The sequence below is a fragment of the Elgaria multicarinata genome, chromosome 2, assembly GCF_023053635.1.
Source record: "Elgaria multicarinata webbii isolate HBS135686 ecotype San Diego chromosome 2, rElgMul1.1.pri, whole genome shotgun sequence".
NCBI lineage: Eukaryota > Metazoa > Chordata > Lepidosauria > Squamata > Anguidae > Elgaria > Elgaria multicarinata.
The window spans coordinates 157,229,110-157,241,671 of record NC_086172.1 but is presented as its reverse complement, the minus strand read 5'-3'; the positions used below and the strand labels follow the sequence as shown (position 1 = coordinate 157,241,671).

Below are 12,562 nucleotides of genomic sequence, written 5' to 3'. Positions count from 1 at the left end.
GTTCATCTGCTTTGTTTATTGTCTACTTATTACAGTGAAATGTAATTTATTTCTATAGGTGAAATTCAAAAGGAAATGTTAGAAGATGCACAAAATAAACTAATGAACCTTATAAACAGCACAGAAGGAAAAGTAGACAAGTGAGTGGTTTTTTCAAAGTTTATTTTAGAATGTAAACTTTATTTTGAAAAGTAGCACAAGTTTGTTATGCTAAAATAAGTGGCCGTGACGTCTATTATTTTTTAAAATAGTGTTTGTTAAAGCTGCAATATTTAATAGATCACACCAATTAATTAAAGACCTTCTGAATGGTTTTTAGTAATTGGCCCTAATTAAGTGAGCCCATTTTAGAACCTTTCTCTTATTATTATTATTATTTATTTATATAGCACCATCAATGTAGATGGTGCTGTACAGAGTTAAACAGTAAATAGACCCTGCCGCATAGGCTTACATTCTAATAAAACCATGATAAAACAATAAGGAGGGGAAGAGAAAGCAAACAGGCACAGGGTAGGGTAAACAGGCACTGGGTAGGGTAAAACTAACAGTATAAAGTCAGAACAAAAGCAAGTTTTAAAAGCTTTAGGAAAAAGAAAAGTTTTTAGCTGAGCTTTAAAAGCTGCGGTTGAACTTGTAGTTCTCAAATGCTCTGGAAGAGCGTTCCAGGCATAAGGGGCAGCAGAAGAAAATGGACGAAGCCGAGCAAGGGAAGTAGAGACCCTTGGGCAGGCGAGAAACATGGCATCAGAGGAGCGAAGAGCATGAGCGGGGCAATAGTGTGAGATGAGAGAGGAGAGATAGGAAGGAGCTAGACAGTGAAAAGCTTTGTAGGTCAACAGGAGAAGTTTATATTGGATTCTGAAGTGAATTGGAAGCCAATGAAAAGATTTCAGAAGTGGAGTTACATGGTCAGAGCGGCGAGCCAAGAAGATGATCTTAGCAGCAGAGTGGTGAACAGAAACCAACGGACTGATGTGAGAAAAAGGAAGGCCAGTGAGAGGAAGGTTGCAGTAGTCCAACCGAGAAATAACCAATGCATGAACAAGAGTCTTGGCAGAAGAGACAGACAAAAATGATCGAATCCTGGCAATATTATACAGGAAAAAACGACAGGATTTAGCTACTGCCTCAATATGAGGAATAAAGGAGAGCGAGGAATCAAATATAAAGCCAAGACTACGAGCTTCCTTGACCGGAGTAAGCGTAACCTCATTGACAGTAAGAGAGAATGAGAGATGAGGAGAAGGTTTAGGAGGAAAAACAAGCAATTCAGTCTTTGCCATATTAAGTTTCAAACGACAATGAAGCAACCAAGCTGAGATATCTGAAAGACATGCCGAGATACGATCGTGAACAGCAGGAGAAAGATCCGGAGATGAAAGATATAATTGTGTATCATCAGCATACAGATGATATTGGAGGCCATGAGATTGAATAAGATTACCCAAGGGCAACATGTATAAAGAAAACAACAACGGACCAAGCACCGAGCCTTGGGGAACCCCTACTGAAAGGGGAAAAGAAGAAGACGAGCTGCCATTAGCCAACACGCTGAAAGAGCGACCCGCTACATAGGAGGCAAACCAGTTATAGACAGAGCCACAAAATCCAAGGTCATGAAGGGAATCTAAAAGAAGATCATGATCAACCGTGTCAAAGGCTGCAGTTAGGTCAAGGAGAATAAGAACGGAGTAATGGCCTTTAGACTTGGCAGTAAGAAGATCATTGGTAATCTTAGTAAGGGCTGTTTCAGTGGAATGCAAAGGACGGAATCCAGATTGAAAAGGATCCAGAGCAGAGTTACTAGAAAGAAAATCAAGACAACGAGAGTAGACCACACGCTCCAGGATCTTTGAAACAAACGGCAACAAAGAGACAGGTCGGTAGTTAGACAGAGATAGCCTATCAAGAGTAGGTTTCTTGAGAGTAGCATTTTTAAAAGCAGAAGGAAATGAACCAGAGGACAGAGAAAAATTAATAATATGAAGCAAGGAAGGGAAGATAGCAGGGATAAGATTAATAAAGATGCGAGAAGGAATCGGATCACGAGAACAAGTGGAAGGCTTCGAAGAGCACAGTATTGTAGACAGTTCATCAGCTAAGATCGAAGGAAACGCAGAGAAATTTGCAGGAGGAACTGACAGATGAGGAACAGGAACTGGAAGAGGAGCAGAGCTGACAAGATCAGAGCGAATAGTTTGGATTTTAGCATTGAAAAAAGAGGCAAAGTTATTAGCAGACAGAGAGGCGGGGAGAGATGGTGGATTAGGCTTCAGAAGAGAATTGAAGGATGCAAAGAGCCGCTGAGGATGCCTAGCATTTGACTGGATCAACGTTGAGTAATACTGCTGTTTGGCCAATGAAATGGCAGAAGAGAAAGAGGAGAGTACAAATTTGTAATGGACAAAGTCCGCCCAGTCCCTGGTCCTACGCCAAAGGCGTTCAGCTGCCCGGGAACAAGAGCGAAGGTAGCAGAGGAAAGAGGTGAGCCACGGTTGGGGTTGAGAAGGGCGAACTATCCGAGTTGTAGATGGAGCAAGATTATCAAGAGTTGAAGATAAGGAGGAATTAAAGGAGACAGCTGAGTCCAAGGAGACAGCCGAAAAGACAGAGGGAAGAGAGGAGGCTAGAGACTGAGAAAAAGCCTCATAATTGATAGATTGCAAGTCACGACAAGAGCGAGAAGCGGGACGTGAAGGAGGAGGATTATGAGTAATATTGAAAGAAACTAGGTGATGATCTGACAACGGAAAGTGAGCAGTAGAAAAGTCCAAAACAGAGCAATTCCGAGTGAGAACAAGATCCAGACAGTGTCCGAGGGAATGTGTGGGTACATCAGACCAAAGCTTAAGATCATAAGAGGAAGATAATGAGTGAAATCGTAGAGCTGCAGCGTCTTGAGGGTCATCCACATGAATATTGAAGTCACCCAAAATAAGAGTAGGACAGTTATCAGAGAGGAAAAAGGACAGCCACGAATCAAAATCAGAGATAAATTTTGAGGACGAGCCTGGGGGGCGGTACAGAACTGCAATCCGCAGTCGCAATGGAGCGAAAAGCCTCACCACATGTACCTCAAAGGAGGAAAACCAATGTGACGGTGGAATGGAAAGAGGCTGGAACTGGCACAAACTAGATAATAAAAGACCCACACCACCACCACCGACCCTCTGGGCGACTAGTGTGAGAGAAAGAGAGTCCTCCAAGAGAGAGGGCAGCAGAGATGGCGGTATCATGGGCAGGAAGCCAGGTTTCAGTAAGAGCAAGGAGGTGGAGAGACCTAGAGATAACCAAGTCCTGAATGACAGGGGCCTTAGAAGCAACAGAGCGACAGTTCCATAAGGAACACGAAAAAGGCAGCTGAGAAGAGGGGAGACACCGAATAGGAACTAAGTTGGGAGAGACAAAATTGGAATGAGCCATAAGGAACAGATATGAGGAGAAAATGAGAAGATTGTGTCCTGAGTCAGAAAGTAGCAGCGACCAGACCGCAGCTGGGGTTTTTCCTCCGGAGTAGAAGTTCCGCTTGACCGGCTTCGCGCCCACGGCAGAGAGCCTCAGGCCGAGAGCCCTTGTGCTCTCGCCCTTCGGCTCGCGCCTCCAGCAAACTGGAGGCTGGAAAACCTAAAAGAGGTGGAGCAGATGCTGAAATTCAAACAAACCAATCAATGTTGCTCAATAGCTTCTCTGCTGAGCTAAATTGCAGCTGCTCTTCAAACTGCAAACTGCAAACTGGAGGCTGGAAAACCTGAAAGAGGCGGAGCAGATGCTGAAATTCAAACAAACCAATCAATGTTGCTCAATAGCTTCTCTGCTGAGCTAAATTGCAGCTGCTCTTCAAACTGCAAACTGCAAACTGGAGGCTGGAAAACCTAAAAGAGGCGGAGCAGATGCTGAAATTCAAACAAACCAATCAATGTTGCTCAATAGCTTCTCTGCTGAGCTAAATTGCAGCTGCTCTTCAAACTGCAAACTGCAGGCTGGAAAACCTAAAAGAGGCGGAGCACCTTTTAAATTGGTGCCTGCCATTTCCCACTCCGCCCACTTTGGCAGCAAGACAAGGAGGAGTTAAATGGAAGCTTACAGCTCTCTTGTGTACTGGTGTCATTACTGGTCCTCACCTTAATCTTGGAGTCAGCTTGCAAGAAAAAGTCTGCCCAACTACCAAGGCAAGACCATCATACTAGGCACTTCAAACCAGGGTATAAGGCTGAATCTCTGTAGATTCCTTTAGAAGTAAACCTTATTGAAATAAGGGGAGCTTCAGAATAGCTTGGTCCATAAAAAAAAAACATGTTCTTTCCCTTCATAACTACTGCTTTTAAGCCAACTTGATTGATTGACTGACTAAAATAGTAGATAACCTAGTAGATAAAACAATAGATAATCTAGTTCATTCCTGTGCCGTACACTAGCTTTTCCATTCACAGATCCAGTTGCACTCCACAGGACATCCCCCTCTCTGTACAGACAGTTCTGTATCATGCAGATGATCGTGTGCCAGAAGTAAAGAGCAGAAATAGAAGACATGCACTGTGCCAAGTGTGTGCTTGGCACAAAATAGTTTAGGAAAAGACATTCATCTTGATCCTTGGTTACCAATAAATGTAAACTTAGCTTCCAAATTCCTCCAAGTCATAGCCCCTTAATCTAGAAAATGTCTCTTGTAATGCCTATACATTATTATTTATATTGCTTACCACTTAAGAACAGTATTAGGGCTCTCCCACACTAGAGGCCTTCAAGAGGCAGCTGGACAACCATCTGTCAGGTATGCTTTAGGGTGGATTCCTGCATTGAGCAGGGGGTTGGACTCAATGGCCTTATAGGCCCCTTCCAACTCTACTATTCTATGATTCTAGGAGGGATGCGGAGTCATACCAAGGCAATTGCCTTGCGGTTCCCCCCTCTCCCACTTTTCTTTATTATTGGCAATCTGAAGTGATATTTGCATTTGTCTCCACATTTGCAGGGTCTTAATGAGAAATCTTTTCATTGGGCATTTCCATACTCCAAAAACGAAGCGCCATGAAGTGCTAAGGCTAATGGGGAGTATTCTGGGAATAGAAAAGGATGAACTAGAAGAGGTAATTCTCATGTGTCTATTTTTTCTCTGTGACAATGTCAATACACTAGCACGTTTTCTTCCTCTGCTGGATTGTACATAATGGACAGGCAGTCCATTCCAAGTGGAACAAGCCATATATTTTTTAAGCATTTTGTGATGGTTGCCCTTATTTTAATAATATAAAATCAATGGAAATATGTCCCTTTCTTCTAAGAGATCATGCCCTAGAAGGAAGAAACTTGTCTTAATTGCTATGGGTCACAAGATTCTTACAAACTTATTCTTCATTGCCTATTTGAAACTAGCTTTCTCAATATGTATGTTTTTTGGTATTGCTGAACTGTTTATCCAGGTCAAATTTTATAAACACATTTTGACTTGTTCATTAGTAAAAATGAATTAGAGTTCCCTTCAATACAATAGATCACTACTGTCCTAGTTTTTGTATTCTGATGTAAGACTTCTAATAAGGGGACAGGGCATTTTGTAAGGTATTGTATAACATGCTAGGCTATGTGTGATAAGAAGCAGCAAACCATGTAAATTCTGTATAAATTATACAATTTCCATTCTCTGCTGCATGATTTATTCTGCTCGTGTATATTCAAGAAAAGCACCACATTCATATCACTAGAAATTCTGCTCCCCTCTGAATAGCTTTTGTGATTCACTTCAGTTTTCCTCTTTGTAATGGTATATTTACCTGATGGGCCCAACTCTATCTTGTGTAATTCCTTTTCGTACGTCATTTTGTGAAGGTCTTGCCCTAAAAAGCGGATGCGGATAATGACCATGATTGAGAATGGATTATAACCTTTTCTTTTGGTTTAAATTGCTCTCTAGTTATTGTCAGAAGATCAAAAAGCCGTTACTCGATGGATGACAGGATGGTTTGGTGGAGGAGCTGCTGGATCAAAGAGTGTCCCCAATACACCTCTGAGACCAACCCATCAATCAATTTTCAATAGTGTAAGTATTTTGCATTTGCTGCTTAAGTTGGAAAATATAGGACTTACATATTATAAATGTTGACAACCTAGGTCATTACTCTTGGTTTTGAAGGTGTTTTTATTTCCACATCAGCATTTGTGGCTTATAATTTCTGTTTCCCATACGTAAGTGTTTCCCACTTTTGGATTTTCAGGTGTTCCTTAATACCACCACCCCCTGTAATAAATGCCTCTATACAGCGTTTTGCCCAAGAGCTCTTTTTGCTTGTTCTTACCAGGGTGACAAAGTCTCATCTCGTAGCTAGTTTGCCCTGTCAGGCCTTTAAAGCCATGCATGACATAATCTGATAACTGAAAGCTGTAAATACCCTCATTAGGGCTTGCACTTAAATCAATCAGGAGCTATGGTTCTTAGGTATCCACTACCAGATTGCCTTAACCTTAGTGGTGGTGTCATATGACTTGCTTATGTTAAACTTTATTTATTCATTTATAGCTCCCAGAGCTATTAGCCTTGCTCGAGTCTAGATCATCAAGCTATTTTTTTATTTTATTTTTGGTATTAATAACTTTTTTTTTATCACCATTATGCCATCTTGAATTGATGAGCCAAATATGGATTGTGTATTTCCAAAAGTGTTGTTTGCTTTGGTTTCATGAGTGTGTACCTTTTCAGTCTTTCTCAGAACTATTTGTGAAGTTCCTTGAAACAGAATCACGTCCAACTCTTCCTCCACCGAAACTCTCTGTTCATGACATGAAACCTTTAGGAGCAACAGGAATTGACAGACCCAATATTAGTTCTTCCAGCAACATGGCAGGTAATGTTTTGTAGATAGTAATGTCTTTTATTTATTATTTATTTATTTATTTAAAACATTTGTATCCCACCCTATATCACTAGGATCTCAGGGTGGCGTACAGATAAAATTATACTATATAAAACAATAAGATATGAAACGTTGGATTTGAGCAATGACTTGTGTCACTCGCACATTGGATTTTCAAGGCTGTATTGGTTGCACAGAAAGTGCTGAGAGAAGTGTTTTTTAATTTAGAAAAATTATATGCTCAATTACAGCTGGGCATATTTTTGCATGTTTAAAGCCTGTTAGCATAGCACAAAATCAGTTATCATCTCATGACATGGTTTGTTGTTGGCTTATGACTCTGGCTTCTCTGGGAAGAGACAAGCCACAGTCCCTGGTTTGCACATAACCATGGATGGAAATTCTGTGGTTTGGTTAGCCACTCCCATTTGTAGAAACAGCCAAGCGGGAATAATTGGGAAACATGTGTCAGCGCACTGCTTGAACATGATACACCAGAGTTCTCATGGAACCCTAGCATATCTTTACATCATAGAATCATAGAATAGCAGAGTTGGAAGGGGCCTACAAGGCCATCAAGTCCAACCCCCTGCTCAATGCAGGAATCCACCCTAAAGCATCCCTGACAGATGGTTGTCCAGCTGCCTCTTGAAGGCCTCTAGTGTGGGAGAGCCCACAACCTCCCTAGGTAACTGATTCCACCGTCACACTGCTCTAACAGCCAGGAAGTTTTTCCTGATGTCCAGCTGGAATCTGGCTTCCTTTAACTTGAGCCCGTTATTCCGTGTCCTGCACTCTGGGAGGATCGAGAAGAGATCCTGGCCCTCCTCTGTGTGACAACCTTTTAAGTATTTGAAGAGTGCTATCATGTCTCCCCTCAATCTTCTCTTCTCCAGGCTAAACATGCCCAGTTCTTTCAGTCTCTCTTCATAGGGCTTTGTTTCTAGACCTCTGATCATCCTGGTTGCCCTCTTCTGAACACGCTCCAGCTTGTCTGCATCCTTCTTGAATTGTGGAGCCCAGAACTGGACACAATACTCTAGATGAGGCCTAACCAGGGCCGAATAGAGAGGAACCAGTACCTCACGTGATTTGGAAGCTATACTTCTATTAATGCAGCCCAAAATAGCATTTGCCTTTCTTGCAGCCATATTGCACTGTTGGCTCATATTCAGCTTGCGATCTACAACAATTCCAAGATCTTTCTCGTTTGTAGTATTGCTGAGCCAAGTATCCCCCATCTTGTAACTGTGCATTTGGTTTCTATTCCCTAAATGTAGAACTTGGCATTTATCCCTATTAAATTTCATTCTGTTGTTTTCAGCCCAGCACTCCAGCCTATCAAGATCACTTTGAAGTTTGTTTCTGTCTTCCAGGGTATTAGCTATCCCACCCAATTTTGTGTCATCTGCATATTTGATCAGCGTTCCCTGCACCTCCTCGTCCAAATCATTAATAAAAATGTTGAAGAGCACTGGGCCCAGGACTGAGCCCTGCGGCACCCCACTCGTTGCCTCTCCCCAGTTTGAGAAAGTTCCATTGATAAGTACTCTTTGAGTCCGATTCTGTAGCCAACTGTGAATCCACCTAATAGTTGTTCCATCTAGCCCACTTTTAGCTAGTTTGTTAATCAGAATGTCATGTGGTACTTTGTCAAAAGCTTTGCTGAAGTCAAGATATATGACGTCCACAGCATTCCCACAGTCCACAAGGGAGGTTATCCTATCAAAAAATGAGATGAAATTAGTCTGACAGGATTTGTTCATCAAAACCTTACTGTAAGGTTTGCCCTTCATTTCCAAGGCATTTGAACTGGGCCTTACTGTCTGAACCAGACTTTAAGCCAATGAGCTTTGTCCTTCACTTCAAAGCAGCAAAAGAATGTTGCATGATGCTGATGGGTTAAACAAAGCTGCAGAATATGACTTTTAATAAAACTTTGAAACTATGCCTTTACATAGAGAACGTTGCTTGCTACGTAGTTTCTAAAGTTTAGCAATTGAGAATGTTTGTATTTAAATCATTGCATTAAAGCTGGATAATTTCCAGTCTGAAAGCTTATCTTTCAAAGTTTATATTTTCAATAAATTTGTTTTATATGCCTTTTGTCCTCTTGTCACTTGTGGTATAATAGCGAAGGTACCCTATTTTGTTTGGCAGGCACCCAGTTTTCTTGTCTGGACTAAAGTTAGGAGGGACTTTGTCCATTCAGGAACTGGATTGTTGCCCTATAGAACCAGACATGAATTCTGTATCCCTTAATTGTTTGGGTATGTAAGTTTTTTTTTTTAATATTTAGAATAGATTAACAGACATAAATACATAGTTCCCAGATCACTCTCAGCGAATGAAAGATTTATCTGTGGCCATGGTATTTATTAACTCCTGAGAGACTTTTGTTTTAAAAAGAAAGTAAGTTTCTTTTCACATTTTTGAAGACGGAAAATCTTATAAAGGCCTAGTTTATACAAGATAGTAGTGAATTGCAATGGCATGGAGGCTTCCCCATGTAACAAACGTTCTTGTGCAGCATCTTGCCACAATGATTTGGTGATTGTTCACTACACCATTGCAGAATTTTTTAGGTGACTGATTTTCAAGAGACCACTGTTTGTGTGAAATTCGCATGTGAGTGCCTGCAGAGTTCAAAGTGCAAAGGAAAGTAATGAATGCATCGTAGATGGTAGAGGTGGTAAATGTCCCCTTAAAATCCTGGATTATGTGTGTGGTCCATTTAGCAAGCTAGAGTTTAGTTTAAACCACATAACAACAAACCAGGAATCTGTTAGAATGGAAACTGTGGGAAGCATTTATTGCTATTTTCAAAAATTAATTTAAAAAATGAAAATGAGGTCAGCAGTTCAAACTCAACTATATGGCTTCCATTTATAACAAAGGATAAGGTAAGATAAGGCACATGTTGGCCTATTTTACACATAATGCTGACCCATGGTTCATTTGACCTATGGTTTGCTGCCCATGATCGAACAAGCCGGTTTGTTTTCTCAATTCCTGGATTGTTAGTTTCTTTTCTCATTCACTTGCTCTCTCCCTCTATCCAAAACACTTTTGGAGTACCACAGTACTAGCATGTAGAGTGGCTGGGTTTTTTGTTGTTGTTGCTCTTGCCCTCCACCTCTGTAGACCTGCAAAACAACCCAAGAACAACCCACAATTCTGGGTTCGCACGTGACCACAACCTATGTTTTAAAGAACCCAGACTTCACAATCTGACAGAAAACCATGGGTTCTCTTTCTGGGTAGTTTGTGGTTAACAAACCATGGTTTGTTAGCATGGCTGCATTCACCCATTGCAACCCAAAATTCAACAACCTATACCTTAGGTTAGCTAGAATCATAGAATAGCAGAGTTGGAAGGGGCCTACAAGGCCATCGAGTCCAACCCCCTGCTCAATGCAGGAATCCACCCTAAAGCATCCCTGACAGATGGTTGTCCAGCTGCCTCTTGAATGCCTCTAGTGTGGGAGAGCCCACAACCTCCCTAGGTAGCTGATTCCACCGTCGCACTGCTCTAACAGTCAGGAAGTTTTTCCTGATGTCCAGCCGGAATCTGGCTTCCTTTAACTTGAGCCCGTTATTCCGTGTCCTGCACTCTGGGAGGATCGAGAAGAGATCCTGGCCCTCCTCTGTGTGACAACCTTTTAAGTATTTGAAGAGTGCTATCATGTCTCCCCTCAATCTTCTCTTCTCCAGGCTAAACATGCCCAGTTCTTTCAGTCTCTCTTCATAGGGCTTTGTTTCTAGACCTCTGATCATCCTGGTTGCCCTCTTCTGAACACGCTCCAGCTTGTCTGCGTCCTTCTTGAATTGTGGAGCCCAGAACTGGACGCAATACTCTAGATGAGGCCTAACCAGGGCCGAATAGAGAGGAACCAGTACCTCACGTGATTTGGAAGCTATACTTCTATTAATGCAGCCCAAAATAGCATTCTGTTGTTTTCAGCCCAGCACTCCAGCCTATCAAGATCACTTTGAAGTTTGTTTCTGTCTTCCAGGGTATTAGCTATCCCACCCAATTTTGTGTCATCTGCAAATTTGATCAGCGTTCCCTGCACCTCCTCGTCCAAATCATTAATAAAAATGTTGAAGAGCACTGGGCCCAAGACTGAGCCCTGCGGCACCCCACTCATTGCCTCTCCCCAGTTTGAGAAGGTTCCATTGATAAGTACTCTTTGAGTCTGATTCTGTAGCCAACTGTGGATCCACCTAATAGTTGTTCCATCTAGCCCACTTTTAGCTAGTTTGTTAATCAGAATGTCATGTGGTACTTTGTCAAAAGCTTTGCTGAAGTCAAGATATATGACATCCACAGCATTCCCACAGTCCACAAGGGAGGTTATCCTATCAAAAAATGAGATCAAATTAGTCTGACAGGATTTGTTCCTGACAAATCCATGTTGGCTTCTAGTAATCACTGCATTGATTTCAAGGTGTTTAAAGATTGACTTCTTTATAATCTGCTCCAGAATTTTCCCAGGGATGGATGTCAGACTGACTGGTCTGTAGTTCCCAGGTTCCTCCTTTTTGCCCTTTTTGAAGATAGGGACAACGTTAGCCCTCCTCCAGTCGTCCGGCACCTCACCCATCTTCCATGATTTTGCAAAGATAATAGACAAAGGTTCTGAGAGTTCTTCCGCTAGCTCCTTCATTACTCTTGGATGCAGTTCATCGGGCCCTGGAGATTTGAACTCATTCAAGGAAATTAGGTGTTCTTTGACCATTTGTTTATCAATCTCAAACTGCAATCCTGCCCCCTCAACTTCTGATTCACTTTTTCCAGGGGGGTCATAGACCCGCTTTTGGGAGAAGACCGAGGCAAAGTAGGAATTGAGCACTTCAGCCTTTTCTTTGTCGTCTGTTATCAATTTGCCATCCTCATTAAGCAGTTGAACCACCATTTCTTTCCTCTGCCTTTTACTACTTTTACTACTCACGTATCTGAAGAAAGCCTTTTTATTGCTTTTAGCGTCCCTCGCTAATCTCAGCTCATTCACAGCTTTAGCCTTCCTGACGCCATTTCGGCACTTCTGCGCCACTTGTCTGTACTCTACCTTGCTTGCTTGTTTTATTTATTTATAATACTTATATACTGCTTAATATAAAAAAATCCTTAAGTCGTTCACATCTAAATATTTAAAAAATCACATTTAAAACTATTAAAAACCATTAATTATTTACGAGAAGGCCAGGTAAACAAGTGTGTTTTCCAGATGGTGGATGCTAGCATTTTATTGGTTGTAGACCAACCAGCAAGGCCTCCTCTGACAATCTTAAAAGTCGGCTGAGTATATATAAGGGAAGGCGAAGAAAGCCATTCGCTATCTACATAACTTTATATTGAATTTTCCATCAATGTCATAATGTTAAAATGGGTATTTGGGAAGATTTGAAACTAGACATTGGTAGAACAGACAGCTTTCAGCAGGACTAGATTTGATTATATCATCAATTTAGTGAAAATTCATCAATCAGTGAAAAATTATTATAAGGTGAAGACAAAGTGCGTCTTCTGTAGTTTATTCAGTCTCTTGCCAAATTTCATGTGTGTCTTTCTTGCCATATGGCAGCATGTTTTTAAGAATTGTGAAACAATGGAAAAATTGCACTTCATTATGTTGTGATTTGGCTGTAAATATACACACATATTATGACTAGTATCCAGAACTACTGCTGCTGCACTCCCACTTGAT

The 12,562-nt window shown here is 41.4% G+C and overlaps 1 protein-coding gene across 1 annotated transcript in view; it reads left to right on the top strand.

Annotated features, from left to right (window-relative positions):
• TRIP11 (thyroid hormone receptor interactor 11) overlaps positions 1–12,562 on the top strand; it is a 61,501-nt gene that overhangs the window by 42,564 nt on the left and 6,375 nt on the right. The window contains exons 16-19 of the mRNA XM_063117970.1: positions 59–140; positions 4,976–5,090; positions 5,915–6,040; positions 6,698–6,842. Coding sequence (XP_062974040.1) covers positions 59–140; positions 4,976–5,090; positions 5,915–6,040; positions 6,698–6,842 — 468 coding nt within the window. The remainder of the gene's footprint in view (positions 1–58; positions 141–4,975; positions 5,091–5,914; positions 6,041–6,697; positions 6,843–12,562) is intronic.